General features: G+C 46.3%; 1 protein-coding gene across 4 annotated transcripts in view; it reads left to right on the top strand.

Moving 5' to 3' along the window:
• KDM6A (lysine demethylase 6A) overlaps window positions 1-24954 on the top strand; it is a 547501-nt gene that overhangs the window by 341501 nt on the left and 181046 nt on the right. For all 4 annotated transcript variants that reach the window (XM_033949775.1, XM_033949774.1, XM_033949772.1 and 1 more), the window contains 2 exons: window positions 8739-9134; window positions 19356-20134. In XM_033949775.1, the coding sequence (XP_033805666.1) occupies window positions 8739-9134; window positions 19356-20134 (1175 nt within the window). The remainder of the gene's footprint in view (window positions 1-8738; window positions 9135-19355; window positions 20135-24954) is intronic.

Below are 24954 nucleotides of genomic sequence, written 5' to 3'. Positions count from 1 at the left end.
GATCCACGGATCACTCAGCACTCCTGGATCCCGCTTGATTATTGCAACATTTTATATAAAGGTTTAACTCAAAAAGAGCTTAGACGTCTTCAAATAGTTCAAAACACTGCGATAAAGCTGATTGCAAACACTAGGAAATATGATCATGTTGCATCACTTTTGATTAAGGACCATTGTCTCCCGATTTCCCATCGAGTCACTTATAAGATCCTGTTACTGACCTTCAAAGTACAATCAAACCTCGGTTTGCGAGTGTTTTGCAAGATGAGCAAAACATTCTCACAAATGGTGACTCGCAAACCGAGCGTTGACTCGATTTGCAAGCACTCCCCCCCCCCCACCCCCGCTTGATCCGGCATCGCTCCCCTCTGCCCGCAAACACCCCCATGAGAACCGCCATCCCCCGCCCGCCCAAACAAGCCCCTTGCCTCATGTAGCACGCAGCACCAACCCACAGGACGTGCCAGTGAAGGAAGATCTCGCCTCTTGCCTGGGCTGGGCCTTGAGCCTGGGCTCTTGTTCTCTCCGAGATTCTCTGATCTTGCTAATTCTTGTCTGTCTTGAGGCAGGTTTGGATAAGGGCCTTACTGTGGCTTCTCTTTGGGTCCAAGTGGTCGAGCTCTACTGTTTTAGAGCCCGGAAGCGTCAATCTTCCTTTGTTATCATCCTGATGTCGCTAGATTCTTGAAGGGGACTCTTCGTATCTGTCTGCCGGTTAAGCACCCTTTCCCTTCCTGGGGCCTTAACTTAGTATTGTCTAGTCTTACTAATGCTCCTTTTGAGCCTCTTCGAGATGCTGCCCTCTTGGACTTGACATTCAAGACTGTTTGTTTTTCTGGTCACCATTTCATCAGCGCACCATGTGTCGGAACTACAGGCTTTGTCTTGCAGGGACCCTTTCCTTCCTATTTTGGAGATGGGGGTTTCCCTTCGGACGGTTCCTTCTTTCTTGCCGAAAGTGGTTTCGGCTTTCCATTTCAATTAGGAAGTGTGTTTGCCTGCCTTTCATCCAACATGTTCCAAGTCACAAGACCGCCTGTTGAAGAAACTGGATGTGCGCAGAGTTCTGCGTTATTTGGAGGTCACCAACAAATTTCGTGTCTCTGACCATTTGTTTGTGCTGACTCATTCGGTTAAGTGGGGCGCTTCTGCTTCCAAGGCCACGATTTCCAGATGGATCCGTAGGGCCCATTATCCCAGGACAAGCAGGCAGATATTCTTGACTGATGGGTGACGGCACCGACGGAGCCCCGGTACGGACAATTTTAGAGTGATTGCACTCTAAGAACTTGGAAAGTTCTAGCAGGCCGTACCGCGCACGCGCGAGTGCCTTCCCGCCCGATGGAGGCGCGCGGTCCCCAGTTTCTTAGTTTCCGCGGAGCTAAGAAGACGCGTCCTTTTCAACGGCTGTTGAAAAGATCTTTTTCTATCGCCTTCCCGTTCGCGAAAACCCTTCAGGAAATATAATTTCCTTTTTTTATTTTATTCTTTGTTGCTTTAAAAAAAAAAAAAAAAAAAACTTTATTTTTTTTTTCGGTTCGCCCCGGCGGGGCCTGTTGCCACCATCGAGGCCTCGGCCTTCGATTTGGCAGAAGCCGTTTTTACGTTCATGCCCCCCCAACCCGGGTTTAAGAAGTGCCAGCGGTGCGCACGTCCCATTTCTCTCACCGACCCGCATAACTGGTGCTTACAGTGCCTGGGTCCTGACCATCGGGCGTCCACCTGCACCCACTGTGCCACTTTAAAAAAGAGAACCTTGAAAAACCGTCAGATCCAGCAACGGTTATTGTTTGGTGCCGATATGTCTGATTCTGCGGCACCGGCACCGACATCGGCCCCGTCTCAGTCGGCACCCACCTCGTCGACACCGCGCCGGCATCGCACCCTTCAGGTAAGCCGGCTAAGAAGCCTTCCCCGCTGGAGCGTCCTCCGGTCTCAGTAGTAGCGAGCCCAGTCCTGCCGACCTCGAGGCGCCCGCAGTAGCGCTCCGCACCGATTGAGGTGAGCCCCTCGACCTCGGGTTCCTCCTCTTCGGAGTGTCGAGCGGCACCAAAAGTACCGCAGAAGAAAAAAGCAGTACCGGTGCCTTCGCTGGACGAGCGAATTGCTGCCGTCCTGCAGGTGCAACTCAAGGAGCAGTTGCAACAGCTCCTTCCCGCACTATTGAAACCGAGCCTTACAGTCCCGGTCCGGTCTGAGCCACCGGTACCGACAGTGGAGCAGCCCCTTTTATCTGCATCCACTTTGTCGGTACCAGTACATTCTGCTTCATCGGTATCCATGCCGATCTTAGCACCGGAACCGAGGTCCTTACATCAGGCTGTGCAAACTTCGGCACCGACACAGCCCTTAACATCTCCCGGTACCGCTTCTCTAAGGTCGGGTAAGTTGACACGCAAAACTCGACACCTGGAACCTTCCACACCGGAGTCCCGGGATCGCAGCTTCCAAGTTAGGGATCCTGATCTGTGGGGTGACTCCGAAGAGCCTCTTCTCTCTGAGGGGGAGTGTTCATCGGCTGACGAGGATCCTTCTGTTTTAGATCCGTCCTCTAAGCCAGATGCAACCTCTTTCACCTCATTTCTGAAAGAGATGTGTGACTCTCTCTATATTCCCTTGGAGGCTGAGTCCAAAAAATCCAAAGCATTTCTTGATGCACTGGATTTTGACCAGCCTCCAAGGGAATTTCTGAAATTACCCCTCCACAATATCTTGAGAGAGACTTTTTACAAGAATCTGGAGACACCTTTGACCATCCCAGGAGCCCCTCGTAAATTGGACTCCATGTATAAAGTCATCCCCATTCCTGGCTTTGACAAACCGCAACTCCCACATGAGTCCCTCTTAGTGGAATCCACACTAAAAAAATCCACGGGAGCTAGTGTGTATGCCTCAGTCCCTCCTGGCAGAGAAGGTAAGGCCATGGATAAATTCGGCAAGAGGTTGTATCAGAATGCGATGTTGGCTAACAGTTCAGGGAATTATGCCTTTCATTTTTCTTTTTATCTAAAGCATCTCATTCAAAATCTGGCTGCTTTTGAAAAGTACCTCCCTGACCGCAAGAGAGCTGCGTTTCACCAAACTTCTTCATCTCTCCTACAGCTTCGCAAATTCATGGTCCGGTCGATCTACGACACATTTGAACTGACCTCTCGAGCCATGGCCATGTTGGTTGCCATGCGTCGTCTGGCATGGCTCAGAGTTTCAGAACTTGATGTCAACCATCAAGATCGACTAGCTAATGCGCCTTGCTTAGGCGATGAGCTCTTTGGAGAATCCATGGACTCCACTACACAAAAACTCTCTGCCTATGAGACTAGGTGGGATACTCTCCTCAAAACTAAAAAGAAGACCCCACCTACCAGGCCTTTTAGGCAGCAATCGGCCTACCAACGCCGCTATGTGGCTCGTCCTTTACCACCGGCTCCTCAACAGCCTAGACGTCAGCGCCAACAACAACGGCAGACTCCTAGGCAAGCACAGCAACAACAGGTAAAGCCTCCTCCACCTCAAAAGTCTACCCAACCCTTTTGACTTGGTTCTCCAGGGCATAGCCAGCGTTCTACCATCTGCCCATCTTCCACGATCCATAGGAGGACGTCTTGCTTTTTACATCAGCCGTTGGGAAATCATCACCTCGGATCAGTGGGTCCTCAACATCATCCGCCACGGCTACTCTCTCAACTTTCAGACTCTTCCTACCCAAAGTCTGCCAAGAGAGTCTGCTTTGAACACTCCTCAGTCTTCCCTCCTTCTTCAAGAGGTTCAATCCCTCCTCCTTCTGAACGCCATAGAGGAGGTTCCTCTGGATCAAAAGGGGCAGGGATTTTACTCCCGTTATTTTCTGGTTCCCAAAAAAACAGGAGATCTCAGACCCATCCTAGATCTTCGCGATCTCAACAAATGCTTGGTCAAAGAGAAATTCAGGATGCTTTTTCTGGCCACTCTTTACCCTCTTCTCAATCAAGGCGACTGGCTATGCTCCCTTGATCTCAAAGAGGCATATACTCACATACCGGTCAATCTGTCCTCCAAACAGTACCTCCGCTTCATGATCAATCATTGTCATTACCAATACAAGGTGCTGCCCTTCGGTCTTGCCTCCTCTCCAAGAGTGTTCACCAAATGTCTGATTGTGGTGGCTGCCTTTCTACGCTCTCACCACCTTCAGGTCTTTCCTTACCTGGACGACTGGTTAATCAAGGCCAATTCATCTCAGACAGTACTTCTGGCCACCAACCAGACCATCCTGTTTCTGCAGCTTCTGGGGTTCGAGATCAATCTACCCAAATCTCATCTCATCCCCACTCAGAGACTTCAATTCATTGGAGCGGTGCTGGACACAGTCCTCATGAGAGCGTTCCTGCCATCCAACCGTCTTCTAACTCTTCAATCTCTATGTCAGCAGGTGCTTCCACAACATTCCATCTCTGCCAAGCAAATGATGATACTCTTGGGTCACATGGCCTCCACAGTTCATGTCACACCATTCGCACGTCTCTACCTGCGTACTCCTCAATGGACCCTAGCTACCCAGTGGTCCCAAGCAACGGATCCTTGCTCACGACACATATTTGTGACATCATCTCTTCGTCAGTCTCTGCATTGGTGGTTGATGTCCTCAAATCTCTCCAGAGGTCTTCTGTTCCATCTACCTCCTCATCAACTTGTCATCACCACCGACGCCTCCCCTTATGCCTGGGGTCTCATTTGAACGAGTTCCAAACTCAAGGACTTTGGATAGCCCAGGAAATGAAGCATCACATCAATTTCCTGGAACTCAGAGCGATGTTTTATGCCCTCAAGGCCTTCCAACATCTTCTCTTTCCTCAAGTCCTACTACTGTGCACAGACAATCAAGTTGCGATGTACTACATCAACAAGCAGGGTGGGACAGGCTCTCGCCTCTTGTGCCAGGAAGCCCAGAAGATTTGGGCTTGGGCCACAGATCACCAATTATTCCTGAAAGCTATCTACATTAAGGGAGAACAGAATTCCTTAGCGGACAAACTCAGCAGAATTCTCCAGCCTCACGAATGGACTCTCGATCCTTTAACTCTACAGTCCATCTTCGCTCAGTAGGGCACTCCTCAGATAGATCTCTTTGCAGCTCCTCACAATCACCAGCTGCCCCTCTTTTGCTTCAGACTCTACTCTCCTCACCGTCTGGCAGCGGATGCCTTTCTCCTCGATTGCTCCAATCTGTTCCTGTATGCTTTCCCTCCGCTACCTCTCATGTTACGAACCTTGTTCAAGCTCAAGAGGGAACAGGCCACCATGATTCTCATCGCTCCACGATGGCCCAGGCAACATTGGTTCTCCCTTCTACTTCAACTCAGTTCCAGGGAACCTATACTTCTTCCACTGTTTCCTTCTCTGCTTACACAACATCAGCAGACCCTTCTACATCCCAACCTCCAGTCTCTGCACCTGACAGCTTGGTATCTCTCGGGCTGACTTCGAATGATACTCTTTTGTCTCAGCCCGCTCGTTCTATTCTGGATGCCTCCAGGAAACCGGCCACTCTGCAATGTTACCATCAGAAGTGGACAAGATTTTCTTCCTGGTGTCTTCTTCATCATCATGATCCTACGTCCCTTGCAGTGGAGACCTTGTTGGATTACCTTCTTTCTTTGTCTGACTCTGGTCTCAAGTCTACTTTCATCAGAGTCCACCTCAGTGCTATTGCTGCTTTTCATGAGCCAGTTCATGGAAAACTCCTTTCAGCTCATCCTTTGGTTTCCAGATTCATGCGGGGTCTTTTCAGTGTGAAACCACCTCTTAAAGCTCCCCCTGTAGTCTGAGATCTCAATGTGGTTCTCTCCGCCTTAATGAAGCCTCCGTTTGAACCTTTGGCTACGACTCCTTTCAAGTTTCTCACTTGGAAAGTGGTCTTCCTTATTGCTCTAACCTCTGCCAGGAGGGTCAGTGAGCTACATGCACTAGTTGCGGATCCACCTTTTACAGTCTTTCATCATGACAAGGTGGTTCTGCGGACACATCCAAAATTTCTCCCGAAGGTTGTCTCTGAATTCCATCTCAACCAATCCATTGTTCTGCCTGTCTTCTTTCCGAAACCTCACTCTCATTCTGGAGAACAGGCTCTGCATACTTTGGACTGTAAGTGGGCTTTAGCTTACTATTTAGACCGTACTAAGCCCCACAGATCATCTCCCCAACTCTTTCTGTCCTTTGATCCGAATAAATTAGGACGTCCTGTTTCTAAACATACGTTGTCCAATTGGCTTGCAGCGTGCATTTCATTCTGTTATGCTCAGTCCGGACTGACACTGGAAGGTTCTGTCACAGCCCATAGAGTTAGAGCTATGGCAGCATCTGTAGCTTTCCTCCGTTCCACTCCTATTGAGGAAATCTGCAAAGCTGCTACTTGGTCCTCAGTTCATACTTTTACATCTCATTATTGTCTGGATGCATTCTCCAGACGGGATGGACACTTCAGCCAATCTGTTTTGCAAAATTTGTTTTCCTAATGGCCAACCTTCCCTCCATCCCTCTTTTTGTTAGCTTGGAGGTCACCCATCAGTCAAGAATATGCTGCCTGCTTGTCCTGGGATAAAGCACAGTTACTTACTGTAACAGGTGTTATCCAGGGACAACAGGCAGATATTCTTGCGAACCACCCACCTTCCCGGGTTGGCTTCTTAGCTGGCTTATCCTAACTGGGGACCATGCGCCTCCGTCGGGCAGGAAGGCACTCGCGCGTGCGCGGTGCGGCCTGCTAGAACTTTCCAAGTTCTTAGAGTGCAATCACTCTAAAATTGTCCGTACCGGGGCTCCGTCGGTGACCCATCAGTCAAGAATATCTGCCTGCTGTCCCTGGATAACACCTGTTACGGTAAGTAACTGTGATTTTTGTCAGCTTACATTCTTGATGGGAAACAAACTCCTGCTCCCGTCAAGGTGTATTCTACCTAAAGTGTGGCCTCTTTAGGGGCCAAAACTAGAGCCGTCTCCTCTGAGATTTACAGAGTGGCAACGTGGTCTTCTCTTCACAAGTTTGCCAAGTTCTATTGAGTGGACATGGTGGCAAGACAGGACTCCACCTTTGGGTCCTCAGTCATAAGGGTTGGTGCAGCAAGCCCACCCTAGTTTTGTGGGGGACTGCTTTCCTGCTTCCCTACTGTCTAGAATGTTTCACCTATCTACTGGAAAAGAGCGTACCAGGGTGATCTCCTTTTCCAGGGTCTCCAGTCCATCTGAGAGTACTTTTTAATTTTCTCTTCTACATTCATCTCACACATTCTTTACCTCTGAACTTGCTCTCATTTAATTTTCTCTCTTAATCAGTAAGATTACATTCCTTAATCTCCTTTTTTTTTTCTGCAGCTACCTATTGCTTTTTATTTCTTTTCAACCTATCCTCCATTCCTCATCTCTCTCCTTTCAGTAACTTCCTCCTCCATGTCTAACATCTCTCCCCCTCTGCTCTATCTAAAATCCTCTCTTGTGCTCTCTCCCTGACTAGTGATTTCCTTTTCCTTTCTTTTCTCTACTCTTCATCCCTCTCTCCCCTTGCCCTAGGGTTGAGTATCCCCTTTTTTATTTTTATTTATTTTTAAAATTTATATACCATCTAACACCAGATGGTTTTCAGATAAACATACATAAAGTTCAACCTCTTCTTGCTCACGGTCTGGCAACTCCCCATGCTCTTTCAAATCTCTATCCTTTTACAGTCTTGCAGCTCCACCCTCTCTTTCAACCCCTGACACACTTTCCCTTTTTTCTCTCAACCCTTCCACCCCCCTCCCTGTGGTTCAGCAGCTGCTCCTTCTTCTAGAAGCAGCCACTAGCATTAATGACTTACAGAATGTGGCATTCGCCACTCTAGAAGCCTACCCTTTGCTGCATTCAGCACCTGTGGAAACAGGAAGTTATGCTGGAGGTATGCTGAACACGTAGCAAAGGGAGAAAACCCTGTTTAAAGGTACACCAGGGAGAGGTGGGTTTCATGGAGGGACTGAGCTGTGGGGAGGGTGGTGTTGAGAGAGAGTAAGGGCAAGAGAGGCTTGACCCAGGAGCGGGCTGGGGGGGGAGAGATGAGGTAAGATGGTAAACTAGACACAGGGGTGGGAGGGAGATGCTGCTTACTGAGAGCAGGGAATTGCCACTGCAGGTGGACCAGTGAGGAAGGTTTTTGGTGCCCTGAGCTAGTGCTCACCTGGTATGGCTTAAGTCAGCCCTTACTGACTTGTATTGAAAAAGATGGATTTCATTTCCAGGGATCAAACCTGATGCCTCATGATAAATACCTGCATCAGGTGTACAAAATCAGATATAGATGAAATCAGCATATTCCAGAATGTATTTGGTTATTAAACATCAGTGTTTAATATAAATTGCAACAGACTTTTGCTGCAGAGACTTGGAATGAGCACAAATAAAGTAGCTAAAAATTGAATTGTTTGATCTTCCTGGTGTTTGACCAAGTTGCATTCTTCAGTTTGTCTACACACCTTTTGTCTCTTTTTGTAGTTACTATGTTTAAATATTCTAGTACCCTGAGCCACAAACTACAATAATACCCATTTCTTTGCTACTGTGTTACAGTTTTAACTTCATATTTTGTTATTTAAATTTAACTCTCTTAACCTTGACAATGACTTTTAGGCTAAATTTTTTATACAGCATGAGAGAGATGAACACATACATAAACTTACCAAAATGCAATTTTGGTTTTGGAAAATAAGCATTTGTTTTATTTTGACTTTAAATAGATGAGACAAACTGGAGTTGTACAGGTACGATCTACTGGAATTCCGAATGGGCCAACAGCTGAATCATCACTGCCTACAAACTCTCTCTCTGGTCAGCAGCCTCAAGTTGCCCTAACCAGAGTGCCTAATGTTACTCAATCTGGAGTTCGTCTGGCCTGCCCTGGGCAGCCTATGGCTAATGGACCCTTTCCAGCAGGACCAGTCTCCTGCAGTACAGCAGGAACTTTAGGTAGTACAGACACTATTTTGATAGGCAATAATCACATAACAGGAAGTGGAAGTAATGGATACGTGCCTTACCTGCAACGAACCGCACTCACTCTACCTCATAACCGCACAAACCTGACCAGCAGCACAGAGGAGCCGTGGAAAAACCAACTAATTCACTCCACTCAGGTACATAATTCATTGTACAAATTAGCAGTGTACTATTCTGATTTGAGAGGTTGAGGTGATAGGACTTCTGCTCCATCTGCCAAGGTTTCATAAAAAGTAGAACCTCTTTTTGAGGAGTATATTGATCTAGTTTAAAAGGACCATTATAAATTTGGATGTGTGGCCTATTTTTAAATAAATGTTGTATTTAAAATGCAGATACTGTTCCAAATTGTAATCTTCAAGTAGCTTGGAGCTTACAGGTGTCCCTCCTCCTCCCCACCCCAAACAGCAGAAGGACTGGATCCCTGAGTTCTTGGAGGATAAGTAGGAAAGCAAGTCTACATAGCATGGGTAATATCATTGATGGAGTCTGGCGTGGAAACACTTCTGGTTTTACATGCGTGTCATTCCCTGCTTGCTGCTGTTGCATGGGACCACCTCTCTCTTTCTTTCCATAAAGCCAAACATCTGTCACAATGAGTTCCTTGTCAACATTAGTTTTGGTCAGATTTCTCAGTTATTGAGGATTTTCTTTGTTTTTCCTGTTGCTGTTTTTCATTTCAAGGTTGCAATGCTCCCTTTAACAACTTAGGAAGATTATTGGCTGAATTGAGTTCCTTTATATTTTCATTCTTGCCAATACAAGCCTTAGTGTAGACCTTTGGCACCTCAGCTGGCTCATTTTTCAAAACTGAATCATTTGATTTCACTGCGGCTGTGTGTTTTTTCCTTTCTTAGAGGGAGGAGGGTGATATTCTGCATTAAAAAAGCAAAAAAATCAGCAGCTTTAAGAAGTGCAGCAAGCCCATCCATCATAGATATGAGCATTTGCACCAGTATTGCAAAGTGGCATTCATAAAAGTAGGGTCTGATCAGACGCAGTTGTTTCATGGTAAAGGCTTTTTTTCCTGAGATTAGAGATTGCAGGACATAGGAAAGAGTAGAATCCAAGATTACACCAAGGATTTTGGATGAGTTTTGTACGCTGAGTGAGGTTCCAGATAGAAGATTGATTGAATTGGGGATAGATTGCTGGGGTGTATAGAACCAAACTAAGTTAATCTTGGCAGTGTTTAGCTTGAGCTGCTTGTTAGTAGCCTAGATGGAGCTTTTGTTTATTCCTTCTGAGATTGATTCTGCAATGTTCGTGATGGTGGGGAAGATGTTGTTGGCATAGGTTAGGAGATCTCCTTTGTGAATTTAATCTTGCCAAGTGTGCTCATAAATAAGTTGAATAATATTAGGGAGAGGGGGGAGCCCTGTGGTACACTGCAGAAGGAGCTCCAGCTCTGAGAGAAGGTGTTGTTTTTCCACACAATGTATTCTCTGTTGCTTAGGAATGAGTTAAACCAGTGGTCTCAAACTCAAACCCTTTGCAGGGCCACATTTTGGATTTGTAGGTACTTGGAGGGTCTCAGAAAAAATAGTTAATGTCTTAAAGAAATGACAATTTTGCAAGAAGTTAAACTCTATAGTTTATAAATCTTTCCTTCTGGCTAAGTCTTAATAATAATATTGTAATTTATAGCTAAAGAGACATATGATCAAGAAACACTTAAGGTATAGTTTAGTTTACAGTATTTTATTTTTGTGATTATGATAAACATATCAAGGGCCTCAAAATAGTACCTGGCGGGTCCCATGTGGCCCCCTGGCCACGAGTTTGAGACCACAGAGTTAAACCATTCTAGAAATGATCCTCCGATGCCGGTTTCACTGAGTTTTAGCAGAAATAGATTATGGTCAATGAGCTGTTGAATTATAGCAGAATGACTTGTTTTCCTTTGCATTGAAATTGCTTGATATTAGTTGTGGGTGTAAGAAGCAGCAATTCAGTGCTATGTTGGGCCCTGAATCCATATTGAGTTGGGAGTATGCAGGACTATTGTTCCATGTACCATATTTTTCGCTCCATAAGACGTACTTTTCTCCCCCCAAAAGTGGGTGGAAATAAGGGTGCATCATATGAAGCGAATATAAACACCCCCCCCCCCTCCGGTGGTACCTTTAAATTTTGGAGGTCAGTAGATGGCTGCTTGTCGGGGCCCGCGATGCACAAGCGCGCTAATGCCTGGGCCCATGACACTTCCTAATTGTGCCAGTCGCTGATGCTTGCTGGACAGCTGCCTGTTGTTTACCGGCATATTGGGGCCAGCAGCGCTCAAGCGTGCTGCTGTGTAGGCACGTGACACTTCTGAAAGGCTGCCTCAGTTCTCGCTAGTTCCTCACAAGAACTGAGGCAGCCATTCAGAAGTGGCACACACCCACGCAGCAGCGCACTGTCCCCAACACGCCGGTAATCAGCAGGCAGCCGCTCAGCGAAACGCAAGCAACTGGCACAATTAGGAAATGTCGTGGGCCCAGGCATTAGCGCGCTTGTGCGTCGCGGGCCCCAACCTCCACAACTTAAAGGTACTGCTGGGGGAGCTGGGATGGAATTTAAAGGTGCTGGGGGGCTGGGATGTAATTTAAAGGTGCTGGGCGTATGTAAAAGTGATGATTGATTCGGGGGGGCTGGGATGGAATTTAAAGGTGTCGGGTATATATTAGTATACAATTTGGTTCAGAATGGTTCTTTTTCTTGTTTTCCTTCTCTAAATCTTGGGTGTGTCTTATGGAGCGAAAAATATGGTACTTATTCAGTTGTTTGCAAACAACAGTTGCAAGTAATTTGCTCAGAATCAGATTACAGGAATGGATGAGTCTGTGTTGTGGGTTTTGAGGATGGGAGATAAGGCTTTCTTGTACAATCCCACTTTATTCTGGGACCAGTGAGTTATTTAAATCTACTCACCAGGACTTTGTAGTAGAGAATGACACGGTGATTGTTACCCGCGGCTAGCCGCGGGTAACCCGCCGAAACGGGGAAGAAAAAATAGTGGCCTCTGCGGGGACGGGGAGAAGGCTATTCACCACCCTGTGGAGTGGTGAATGGACTTGTCTCCACAATGAGGCAATCAAGGATCACGCGATCCTCCATCTCCCTCCCTCCACCTCACCTTAGATGTAGAGCACTGTTCTTCAATCGCCGGTCCGCAGGAAATTTCTGCCGGTCTGTGCAGGGCCGGCAAGATTAAGAGACAGGCGCAAAAAAAAAAAAGCGCCTCCCTCCTTTTCCCCTGCTCTTATTGCCCTGCTGCAGTTGCTAAAGCCGACAGGAAGTCTTTCCGACGTCAATTCTGACGTCGGAGAGGATGTTCTGGGCCAGCCAATCGCTGCCTGGCTGGCCCAGAATGTCCTCTCCGATGTCAGAATTGACGTTGGAAAGACTTCCTGTCGGCTTTAGCAGCTGCAGCATGGCGGTAAGAGCAGGGGAAAGGAAGGAGGGAGGCTTTTTTTTTTTTTTGAGCGGCAGGGAGGCAGCAGGCTGACTATGGCTAAGGAGGGAAGGAGAGAGGTAGACAGGCAGGCAGGCAGACTTCGGGGGTAGGGGTGGGACAAAGTGTGGAAGGCAGTGAGAGGGACATAGGAAGGAGGCACTAGGGGCACTAAAGACATGGGAAGGATGCACTGGGGGCACTAAAGACAGGAAGGGGCACTAAGAATATGGGAAGGAGGCACTGGGAGCACTAAAGACATGGGAAGGAGGCACTGGTGGCACTAAAGACAGGAAGGGGCACTAAGGATATGTGAAAGAGGCACTGGGGGTACTAAAGACATGGGAAGGAGGCACTGGGGGCACTAAAGACAGGAAGGGGCACTAAGGACATGGGAAGGAGGCACTGGGGGCACTAAAGACATGGGAAGGAGGCACTGGGGCACTAAAAACATGGCAAGGAGGCACCGGGGGCACTAAGGACATAGGAAGGAAAGAGGGAGGGAATAGAAAGGGACAATTCTTGGGCCTGAGTGCAGAAAGAAAGGATACACAGACAGAAGGAAACGCAACCAGAGACTCATGAAATCAATCACCAGACAGGAAAGGTAGGAAAAATGATTTTATTTTCAATTTAGTGATCAAAACGTGTCAGTTTTGAGAATTTATATCTGCTGTCTATATTTTGCACTATATTTGTCTATTTTTCTATAGTTACTGAGGTGACCGAGCTCGCGGAGATGGGGCGGAAATGGGGTTTTAAAATTTTAGTCCTAGTAGTTTGCCGGTCCACAAAATAATTCTTTTATTTCTGCCGGTCCATGGGTGTAAAAAGGTTGAAAAACACTGATGTAGAGTATGACGGCTTTCTTTTTCGCCCAGCCGCACGCACGGCTGCTCGAGTTGATCAATCTTCTCCTCTCCTGCAACTTCCTGTTTCTGGTTGTGTCAGAGGAGAATATTGAACAAATGAGCAGCCGCACGTGCGGCTGGGCGAAAAAGAAAGCCGGCATACTCTACATCTAAGGTGAGGTGGAGGGAGGGAGATGACGGAATGCTGCAATCGGTCGGGTGTCTGCTGTTTTTGTATCACTGCCTGCCTGCGCTCACGTTCCAGATCCTCCTGTTGCTCATTGTACTGCAGCATCTGCATGATTATGTGCTCAGGTGGGCATTTTTAGTGTGCACAATTGACCTGATTCGAGCTATAGGTGAACATGGGGGGACACGTCATTACAAGGGAGGACAAGTCAATTGATTTATTTTATGTTCTGTTTTTACTACAGCAGAGGCACTGAAACAGATTCTCAGCGCAGTAGTAGTAGTGGCAGGACTCTCTTCTGTCTTCATGGTGTTTCGCAGTACTGAGGCTTATATGGATGCTGCGGGACAGTGACAGGGCGGTGAATAGGATGGCAGTGACGGTGACGGGGCGGTGAAGGGGACGGTGAGCCGGGGACGGGGCGGTGACAGGGACAGATTTTTTCCCCATATCATTCTCTACTTTGTAGGAAGCCTCAAACTTCATACTTAAACACCTCCCCCTTTTACCTCATCACTGTCCCTGTACATAAGAACATAAGAATTACCGCTGCTGGGTCAGACCAGTTTAGAGAGTTGCGCAGGGACAGAAATCCCACCCGTCCCCGCCAAAATCCCACCCGTCCCCGTGAGGAATCCCTCCGTCCCCACCCGTCCCCGCGAGGAATCCCTCCGTCCCCGCGAGGAATCCCCTCCGTCCCCACCCGTCCCCGCGAGGAATCCCCTCAGTCACCATCCTTCCCTATAAACTTCAGAAATAGTTATTTTATTTAATTATGCTACTGAATTAAAGGCTCTGGTAGAGACCCATTTACAAATAAGCAAAGAGACTTTATTAATTTGGAAATATTAATTGGGAAGAATACATACTTTGTAAATGGGTTTCTACCAGAACCTCTAATGTAAATATAAAATATAAATACTCAGCTGATGAGAACCCACAAACTGTCAGCTGAGGACTTCCTTTGCAGTTGGCCGGGGGTCCCTTTTGCCAAGCTTGGCAGGCAGCAGTAGCATCCCTGAGTCACAGATGCTGGCACCTCAGTGGCTCATGGATGCTGCCAGCGACTGCTGCGCTTGGTGGAGGGGAGTTCTGGCCATCTCTAGAGGAGGTCCTCTGCTGGCGGTGCTTGGGGATCCCCACCAGTCACAGCAAGGGTCAACAAGTACTTCAACACTGTAGAAATAAAACCAGAAATGCATTTCCTTTTCTTTTGAATACAAAACAAAGACATCTGCCATATACATTTCCCAAAGCTAACATATTTTAGTCAATAAATTCTGTTTTTTACCTTCGTTGTCTGGAGACTTATTTTTCCATAAAGTTTCTTTTTTCCGCTTTCCCATCTTCTGTAAATTCTTCTGTTGCTGTCCATTGGTTCCCCCTACCATGGTCCAGCATTTATCTCTTTCTCATCTTTCGTGCCTGCCCACCAGCCCCATGCCCAACATTTCTCCTTCTATCACCCCTCTCCAACACTATGCCACATCTCTCCCTCCATTCCCTTCACCACTGTCCAATATTCCTCCCTCTTGCATCCCTTTCAATCTGTCCCATTGTTCCCTTGCCACATTTCTCACTCTCATCTTTTTCTTCCCTATCACATTCTGTACCTTCCTCCCTACGACCAAAAATTCTCCTCTTTCTTCCATTTGCCGTGTGTGTGCCGTGAGGGAGGTCTGGTGCCCCAGAGTAAGAGCAGGGGTGCCCACACTTTATGGGCTTGCGAGCTACTTTATAATGACTAAGTCAAAATGATCTACCAACAATAAAATTTTAAAAAAACACAAAGCACAATGAAAGGCAGAGAAAATGTTAATTATTCATATTCCGGGTTTTTTCAAAGAGGTCACGGCAGATGACTCTATGCAATGTCACCTCGGTAACAAAATACAAAAATAGACAAATACACCCCCTCCCTTTTTACTAAACCACAATAGTAGGTTTTAGCACAGGGAGTTACGCTGAATGCCTCGCGCTGCTCTCAATGCTCATAGGCTCCCTGCGCTAAAAAACGATATTGCGGTTTAGTAAAAGGGAGCCATAGTGAAAAATATAGACAGCAGATATAAATTCTCAAAACCGACACATTTTGATCACTAAATTGAAAATAAAATCATTTTTCCTACCTTTGCCTTTTGGTGATTTCATGAGTCTCTGGTTGCACTTTCTTCTTCTGACTGTGCATCCAATCTTTCTTCCTTTCTTTCAGCCTCCTGTATGTTTCCTCTCCTCCAGACCTCATTCTCTCCCCCAACTTTTTCTTTCTGTCTCCCTGTCTGCCCCCTTTCTTTCTTTCTCCGTGCCCTCCCCCAAGCCACTCGGTTTGCTGCCACCGCCATCGGGGAATAGCCCCCAAGCCACCGCTGTCCCAAGCTTTCCCTGCAGAAGCGTTGCGCTGACCAGCATTCCACTCCCTGACGTCAATTCTGACGTAGGAGAGGAAGTTCCGGGCCAACAAGGCATTTCTCCTCATTCCATCCAGCCTGAGCCCCATCTCTCCTTGATACAGCATTTCCCTTCTTTGTTTGTCAGAATTACCATTCCACCTATTTTCCAGCATCACCCTTCTTTGTGTCCATCTCACCTATATCCCTATCTCACCACTTTTTCAGAATCTTCATTTGTCTCTGTCCTTATCTTTACCCCATGTTCACCATTTGCCCTTTCAATGTCTTTATCTCCCCCCCCCCCACACACACACACTTTTTCAGCATTACTTCTATGTCTCTATTTCACCTCCTCTTCATGTCCCCTCTGTATCTCTATCCTTATTCAGTAGATCCTGCTTACCCTTTCTCTTCTTTGTGTCACTATCTCCATTTTCAGCTTTCCCCCCTTTTCCTTTGTTACTGCACCCGGTAGCCAGAATCTTTCCACCCTCCCTCCATTCCGGCCCAGCCCAGTATGAAATATTTCCTTTTGTTTCCCTCCCCTCTCTCTTTCTCTCTCTCTTCTCCTCACTCACCCACGAGTCCTGCATCTGGCCCTCTCCCTTCAACCTGCACCTGGCAACACCCCCCTGCTCCGCGGCTCTCTTCAGCAACTCATCAGCAGCGGTGATCAAGACAAGCTGCCGACATCGAAGCCTTCCCTCTACAAGTCCCGCCTTTGTGGAAAAAGGAAGTTGAAACAAGCGGGACTCGCAGAGGGTAGGCCCCGACGTCAGAAGCTTGTGTCGATCGCTGCTCCTGAGTTGCCGAAGAGAGCCGCGGAGCAGGGGGTGTGGCCGGAAGAAGGGATAGGGAGATAGGAAGGCTGTAGAAGCTCCGGAGCATGACACCGACCCCGGCCAGGATGATTTCTTTTTCAGGCGTGCAGCTTACAAGTCCGGCGTCGCGGTGGGAAATAGCCATGCTGAGCAGTGAGCTCAGCACGTACACAGATGAAAGCCTTGCTTGCTGATTGGTCCGGCGGCACGGGGCCGCCGGACCAATCAGCAAGCAAGGCTTTCATCTGTGTACGTGCTGAGCTCACTGCTCAGCATGGCTATTTCCCGCCGCGACGCCAGACTTGTAAGCTGCACGCCTGCATCGCCAGAATTTAGGTAGGCTGTTTTCATCCCCGTGGGAGTCCCGTGGGCCAGGGGGCGTCCCCGTGGGAGTCCCGTGGGTCAGGGGGCATCCCCGTGGGAGTCCCGTGGGCCAGGGGGGGAACCCTGCGATCCCCGTTCCCGTGCAGACCTCATTTGCACTTGACCACATTAAATTTCATTTACCAACCCAGTCTGACAAGGTCCTTTTACACTTCCTCAATTTGTTTATATTTTAACAGCTTTGAATATTTTTGTGTCATCTGCAACTTTGATCAATTCATGCATTACACCCTTTCACAGATGGTTAATTAATATGTTAAAAAGGGGTCCCTGCACAGATTTCTAAAGCACTCCATTATTTATTTATCCACTGGGAAAAGTGATCCACAAAAGAGTAAGAGACGCTGATACGTTTACAAGCACTGATTGTAGTACGTTTTAAGTTTATTATTGTCCCCTGAGGAAGGCGATGATTGTCGCTGAAACTTGGATCCTTGTTGGGACTTTGTTTTGTTTCTATTTTAGCATTATTAGGATTTTAGCAGTTTCATGGTGTTAACCATTAATAAAGGGCATTGTGACCACAAGTTGGATTTGACATCCAGTGCCTCTTTTTGTTTGCTTTGCTGTTTGTTGTATGGCCATATAAGACACTTAAGGCCGGATTCTTTAAACGGCGCCTAAATTAGCAGGCTCCAAGAAAAAAGGTGCCGGCCGCGTGCCAATCACACTTAGGCACTGTTTACAGAATTGCACCTAATGGCACCTATCAAGAATCAGGTGCCAGGGTTTTTACTGGCCTACTTTGCAAGCACTTATGTTCTTTAGAGAATCATGCCTAGTGGCGTCTGTATGTGTCCACCTCAAACATGCCCACTTAGATATTAGGCATCACTAGGTGCCATGTGATAGGCACCTACCTTTTTATAGAACTGGGTAGGTGCCTATTGGCCAATTCAATTTTTTTTTTTCAATTGTGAGCTTGTTAAAGCTCAAAATTGAATCTATTTAGGTGGTTTGGGTAATTAAGGTAGGTGCCTACCTTGGCACATAGAATCCGACTCTTATTGTCAAGAAGGCCAATATTTTAATACACATACAAACTCCCACTCACAGGCAACCTCTACATATAGGGAGAAAAGGGTGGAAAAAATTCTAAGAGCCAGGCTCCACATACTTTCCCCACGAAAATGCTCCAGTTCATTATCCAGAATGAGTTCCATGAAAATTACCAGAACCTGAAAGAGGCTAATCTACCACAAAAACATCTTGGTTCTCACATGGCATCTTTTAAAGTAAAAAGTATGATTTAGTATGCAGTACTGTTGGAGAAAATGAACCTTTCTCCTTTCTGGCAGTCATACATTTTGCATAAAGTATTTGTTTCTATTACTGCAGAATAAGTTCCTGTATTTATGGTAGGTGTTGCATCTTTTTGGTTTTGTTTATACACAGTTTGTTTCTTTTGAATTGCCAGCATTCTAGTGTGTTTCTGTTCTTTGGATTTTACTTTATTGTTTAATATCTGCTGTATATCACAGTTTGGTGCAAACAGTTTTCTAATGTATAATTGCACCTACTTAAATAAGTGTAAATTAACAGTGAAGTATTGTGCTGTATTGAGAGAAACTTATCACATGAATATTCTAGAACTAGAGTTGCATATACCCATTTGAGTATTTTAAACAGGATGCTTCATATGAAGTGCTTTTTATATGTAACAAACTTAATTCTTTATAACAGTGTATGGCAAACTGTGTACTGCAGCACACTAGTGTACCACGACACACTGGGGAGGAGGAGAAGCGCCGACTGACTGCAACAGGATGTGCCTTCACGGCGAGAGGCACATCCTGTAGGCAATCAGCTGGCGCCAGTGCCTCTCCTCTCCGTCCCTCTTCCTTGCTGGCACTCCCCACCGGAAGCTCAGGGCCTGTCTGGAGGGCCTTCGCGCATGCGCAGATGTTGATGTGATGGCATCATGCATGCACGTGACATCATCATGGTGACGTCTGCGCACTTCCGGTTGCCTCGAGCCGCGGCCACTACGTTTAGTGTGCTGTGGCTCGATAAAGTTTGCAGGACACTGCTTTATAAGAAGATAAAAATAAATTTTCATATACACAATTTTGATAAATAGCTGCTACGGTTATAATTGTGGGTTATTTTCTAGGTCCTGTGGACATACCACAATCTTCAATTTTCTGACTAATAAATGACCCTTCCCTATCAACTGTAACTTGTAAAATGCAAAAACTTGTGGTTTAAGTTTGAAAGCTTGAGATCTATTGAATAGGAAATTTTATCTAGTAATATCTAAATCTGATGATCTTTCTTGCCTTTTAGGGGCTTCACAAAGGTCAGAGTTCACATTTGGCAGGTCCTAATGGTGAACGACCTCTCTCTTCCACTGGGCCTTCCCAGCATCTCCAGGCAGCTGGCACTGGTATTCAAAATCAGGTTGGACATAGTACCATGCCTAGCAATTCATTAACACAGGAGGCTGCTCTCAATCACCTCTCCTCTTACACTGCTACCTCAGGTGGACAACAAGGCATTATCTTAACCAAAGAGAGCAAGCCTTCAGGAAATGCGTCAACAGTGCCTGAAATAAGCAGGCATACTGAAGGGACACCTAATAGCACTGCCAGTGTAGAGGGACTTCCTAATCATGTCCATCAGGTGATGGCAGATGCTGTTTCTAGCCCTAGCCATGGAGATTCTAAGTCACCAGGTTTACTTAGTTCAGACAATCCTCAGCTCTCTGCCTTGTTGATGGGAAAAGCCAATAACAATGTGGGTACTGGAACCTGTAACAAAGTCAATAACATTCATCCAGCTGTTCATACTAAAACGGAAAATTCTGTTGCCTCATCGCCATCTTCAGCCATTTCTACAGCGACTCTTTCCCCTAAATCTGCTGAACAGACCACCACAAACAGTATTACCAGCCTTAATAGCCCTCATAGTGGACTACATACAGTCAATGGAGAGGGGTTGGAGGACTCTCAGAGCCCCATGAAAACAGAACCTCCTTTGATTAGCCACAAGTATAATCCTCGAATCACACCATCAATGTCTGTGTCCATATATCCCAGCTCAGCAGAAATTCTAAAAGCGTGCAGGTGAGTAGTAATTTTACTTGAGAATGGTATATTGTATCACTTTTCTTCACACAATATAGTTTATAGTATGTGGTGAAAAAAAGTCTTGGAACATATTAAATATCTGGCAGATCCCACTGATTGTTTTATTATTTTGGAAGAAGTATGAGTTTTAATGGGCATAAAACTTTTCAATTGCACAGCTAGCTTAGTATACAGAGTGCAAAAAAATAAAGACAACTACCTGCAGGAAACCATCTTTTAGTTATTTAAAGGTTGAGAGTAGATTTTTTTTTAAGTTTTGAGTATTAGCATTTTATTTCTACTGCTGCCTATTTAGATCATAAGATATACATTGAAATGCTACAACACACATCTTTTGGTTTGCCAAACAGGAAAATTTTAACTAATGAACATGACTGAGGACAAGCAAAATGGAATGTCCTCACAGTTAAATGACTTCACCTATGGAGCCTACATGAGGAAGAGCTGAACTATAGTTTTTCAACATCTAAAGTTTTAAGCTTCATAGCACATGTCCACAAGTTTCTGCACTGCACTTTTGCACAAGGCTGTAATAATCCATTTTTTCCATGGGATCAAATATATGTTCCTCTTCCTGCAGTCTCCAGCTTCCTAAAACCAATATTTATTCTGTTACGTCACTTCCGGATTCAGTACTCTAGGTGTTCAACCCCTTCCCGCAATCCTGGAATTGCAGAAATCCAAACACTTTTCTGAGCACATGTTCCTCCCACAGAGAGAGAGTTAGAGCCCCATGTAATTTTCAATTTCTGCAAGCAATCCATGCAGAAGTCTTTTGGATTTGTTCTGCATCTTTTTCCATTTAAAGTTAATTTTTTAGGTCAGTGGTCCTGTGGAGGACCACTAGCCAGTCGAGTTTTCAGGATAGCCCTAATTAATATGCATGAAAGAGATTTGCATGTAATGAAGATGATAGGAATAAGATCTGCCCCATGCATATTCATTAAGTCTATCCCGAAAACCCCACTAGCTAGTGGTCCTCCAGGACAGGGTTGGGGATCACTGTTTAAGATGGTTTGAGTGCCCTTTCACTGTCAGAGGAGAGGATGCAGTCCCACAGAGCCGGACTACTGCTTCACTGAGAAACTTTGGTGGATCTGTGGAGCCAGCCTACTGTGTGCCACCCTTCCTGGACTCTGGGCCCATTCCCCTGGAAGCTTGCTTGCCCCTGACCTTGTCGGGTTTAAGCACAGGCTGTATGCGTCCTGAGAATAAAATCCTCTGGATTTCAGGGCACAGGCTGCATTTTCAGCCCCCGATTATGTGGAAAGGATCCGTAAGGGGCAGAGGTTACAATTGGTGTCCGTCCGACTGGCAGTCCAAAGTTCTTCAAGTCTGGTCATTTTGGAGCTATTTTGAGGCAGAAAATCCTTTCCCCTCCGTTCAGCTGCCGTGAGAAAAGATGATAGGCAGGCACTTCTGAGACTGTGAGTAAACCTCCATTATTTCCTATGGGAACTTTGGGGGTGGATTGTGAAACTTTCAAACTCATTTTTGAGATTTTCTGAGGGTAGGGTTCAGGTCTCCCATCTCCTCAACCCCAAATCACTATTTCTTTATTTTTGGATTTTGCCGTTTTTGGTGCACATTCACTGGCGGTGCCCATTTTGGATTTTAATTGATCTTATTTTCAAAGTTTTATTTCTGCCTCAAAACCCCTCAATTTGATTTAAAAAATGTTTGGGTTGGAATCACCAGCCCCTAATCTGTTGAATGTGTTGATTATGCCAGTTTGGTGCTGGATCAGCGACCATATACCGCTGGCCACAGCATGCTAGGGGAGGGGACGGGAGCTTCAGGTTTCACCTCCTTCAGATCTTCCAGGGCTGGGGAGCCAGCATGGGTCCATACTTTTGGAAAAATATCTCGCCCAGAGGTCGTTCTGGAGTTTGACGCCAAACACCTTTTGGCACGATGTGATCCCCTCAGCAGGGCCCTGTAGTGGACAAGGTGTGATTTTTTTTTCTTGTTCGGCTCCTCTGGAAAGTGTATTCTTTGGACCCAGCTCGTTGGATCCAGCTGGCGGACTTGTCAGTGTCTTCTAAACCAGTTGCACCTGTGGCAGAGGTCCCTTTTCAAGAGCCCTCTTGTCTAAGAGAAAAAAAATTGGAATCTCCTGTTCCATGTCACAATGTTCGGTTATAGACCATTCTAATGTGCTTTTCTCATTTTTTCCATCCTGTCCACAACTTCTTGGTCTGGTTACAGCCAGACAGATGCCCAGGATGCTCTTTCCATCTCTCTTAAGCTATATCTAAGCTTTCTGAGTGACCTCGGGTGGATTCTGCCATGGCGCAGGATACCCAGCATATGGACCTCCCTAGTGATGGAGGTGTAGTGTTTAAAGACTCCCAGAATCGCACAGTGTATATTATATTTTTTTTAAATTCTTTTTGAAGTGGCTTCTTCAGGCATCAAGGCGGAGGCAGCCTCCTTTATGGCACGGGCCTGTCATACGAGATTGTGCAGGGCGTCCTCTGCGGAAGTGGATGGCGGACACCCTTTAATATCTTATTCAAATTCTTACTTCTTATGCGGATCTGTCCTTGGGCTGGGGATGCTGCCTCCAAGGCCACTTTAAGCAGACTTCTTTTCAAGAGTCACCTTCTTTTTGGGACAGGTCTGGATGACCTCATGGCCAATATTGCTGATCCCCGCCCTAAGTCTCTCCCTGTGAACAAGTCTCACCGGACTTTTGGAAGGGATAGTAGTAATTTTCATCCCTCCTGCCATTTTCATTAGAAATCCTTGTGCTCTTCCTCCCAGATATATTCACAAGGAAACAGTCCCCATGACAACCCATCCTCAGACATCCGAATTCCAGGCAGCTAATGCTCCTAACCGACCCTCTAGAGGGCCGTCTAGCTAAATTTTACTAGTGGACTCGCATGTCCTCGGATAAATGGGTGCTGGACATCATTTAGGAGGGGCACAAGATAGATTTCTTTTGCCTTTTTCCAGATTTGTATCTGGACTCGCCAGTAGGCCAGCCAGAAAAGGAGTCTAGGGTCCGCACTACTTTGCAGCGTCTCTTCAACATCCGAGCACTAATACCCATTCCAGAACATGGATCGGGCTTTGGCAGATACTGTTTACACTTCATCATGCCAAAGTACAATTGGAGGACTGGAGGCCAGTTCTGGATCTCATGTCGGTCACTCACTTCCTGTGTATTCCTTATTTCCAAATGGAAGCTGTGAGCACAGTCATTGCTGCTGTCTCTCCTGGGCAGTTCTAGTGCCCTTGAATCTCGCGGAGGCTTTCCTCCATATTCCAATATTTCCAGAGCATTGCAGATTTCTGTATTTCCATGTTCTGCAACAGCATTTCCAGTCCGCTGCTCTTCCCTTTGGGCTCACCTCAGCTCCCCTGCACTTTCACGACTGGTAGATCCAGGCTCTGTCAACAGTTTTGCATCCGTATGGTGGAGACGGTAGTCTCTCTGCTACAGAGCTTGGATTGGATTGTCAACTTCAAAAAGAGCCAGTTGATGCCATCTTGGAATATCTGGGCCTTCTCTTAGACACCCAGCAGGGTAGTGTGTTTCTTTCCAAGCCATACAGTCCAAAACTTCAGCAGCAGATCAAAGATCTCTTGAACCTTCCAGCTCCCACGCCCTGACATTCAGGGGCAGTGGTCTCCCTATCAGTGTTGTTTTTATCCATCGTTTGGAGCTTCAGGTAATTCACCTGGAATTACTTGCTTCCAGACCACTCTGGAAGGAAAAATTTTGTGAGTGTTCTTAGACAACGCTACAGCAGTGGCATATATAATTCATCAAAGGGGCACAAGAAGTGCTCCCTTGGGCCAGGAGGCCCGCATGCTGTTTCGATGGGCAGATTTTTGTCTTCTGTCTCTCTCAGCAGCACACATGGCTGGAGTTGACAGACTTCCTTAGTTGACAAGTCGGGGACCCAGGAGCATAGTCCCTCATAGAAAGCACATCGTTAAATGCATGGTGACTTTAGAGAATCTGACCCTCAGTTCCCAATAATCCATTCCCCTTCCTAATTTCTGAATTTGTCCACTTCTGTCCTCCCCAGTCCTTGATTCCTCACTTTACTCTCACTCTTTTGGGGACAAATTTCCTCTTCCTTCCTATTCACCATCCTTAACTTGCTTTTTCTTCCTCCCCCCTTCACCTTCCTCTGTTTCTACCCTCCCTTTCCAGCATTTTCCCTTTCTCCCTCTTTCCAGCATCCCTTCCTTCCTGCAGAATCTTCTGCCTCCCACTTAGATCAAAAAATTCTACCTTAGCTGATGAGGATTCTCAAGCACCAAATAGCTGAAGTCATTGATACCCTGGAGCTGGTGTAACAACACAACGCAAGGGATCACAGAAGCAGCAATGGGCAGCAGTTCAAACCTCTAAAGCAGCATTGTGATTGAGCAGCATTGTGATCACAGTGGGAGTACTGGCAAGCTAGTGCTTTCCAATGCTGATCTTATGAGATCAGCATCAAAAATATTCCCACTAGTACTGTGTTCACAGTGCCATGATAGAGGCATGAAATGCTGCTGGCACTGCTTATTTGCTCACTTGCAGACACACTGATGGCTTTAATTCCAGGAGGACTCTCACCAAGATAAATACCAAACTCAGTATATATCTCAAATTCCTCACCTCTAATATATAATCCCCAGCTCCTCAGAAGTACCACCTGGGCTCAAAAGTTTTCACTGCCCTAGGCTTTATGTACTACCTCCTCACTGGAGCTGCTATCAATTTTTACTAACAAACTTTAATTTTAAATTTTTATTTAACAACCCTTCTAGCATATTTCAAGGGTACTTAG

This window comes from Geotrypetes seraphini, chromosome 6 (genome assembly GCF_902459505.1).
Source record: "Geotrypetes seraphini chromosome 6, aGeoSer1.1, whole genome shotgun sequence".
Lineage (NCBI taxonomy): Eukaryota > Metazoa > Chordata > Amphibia > Gymnophiona > Dermophiidae > Geotrypetes > Geotrypetes seraphini.
The sequence above is the reverse complement of the archived record's forward strand: the minus strand, read 5'-3'. Positions and strand labels throughout refer to the sequence as shown.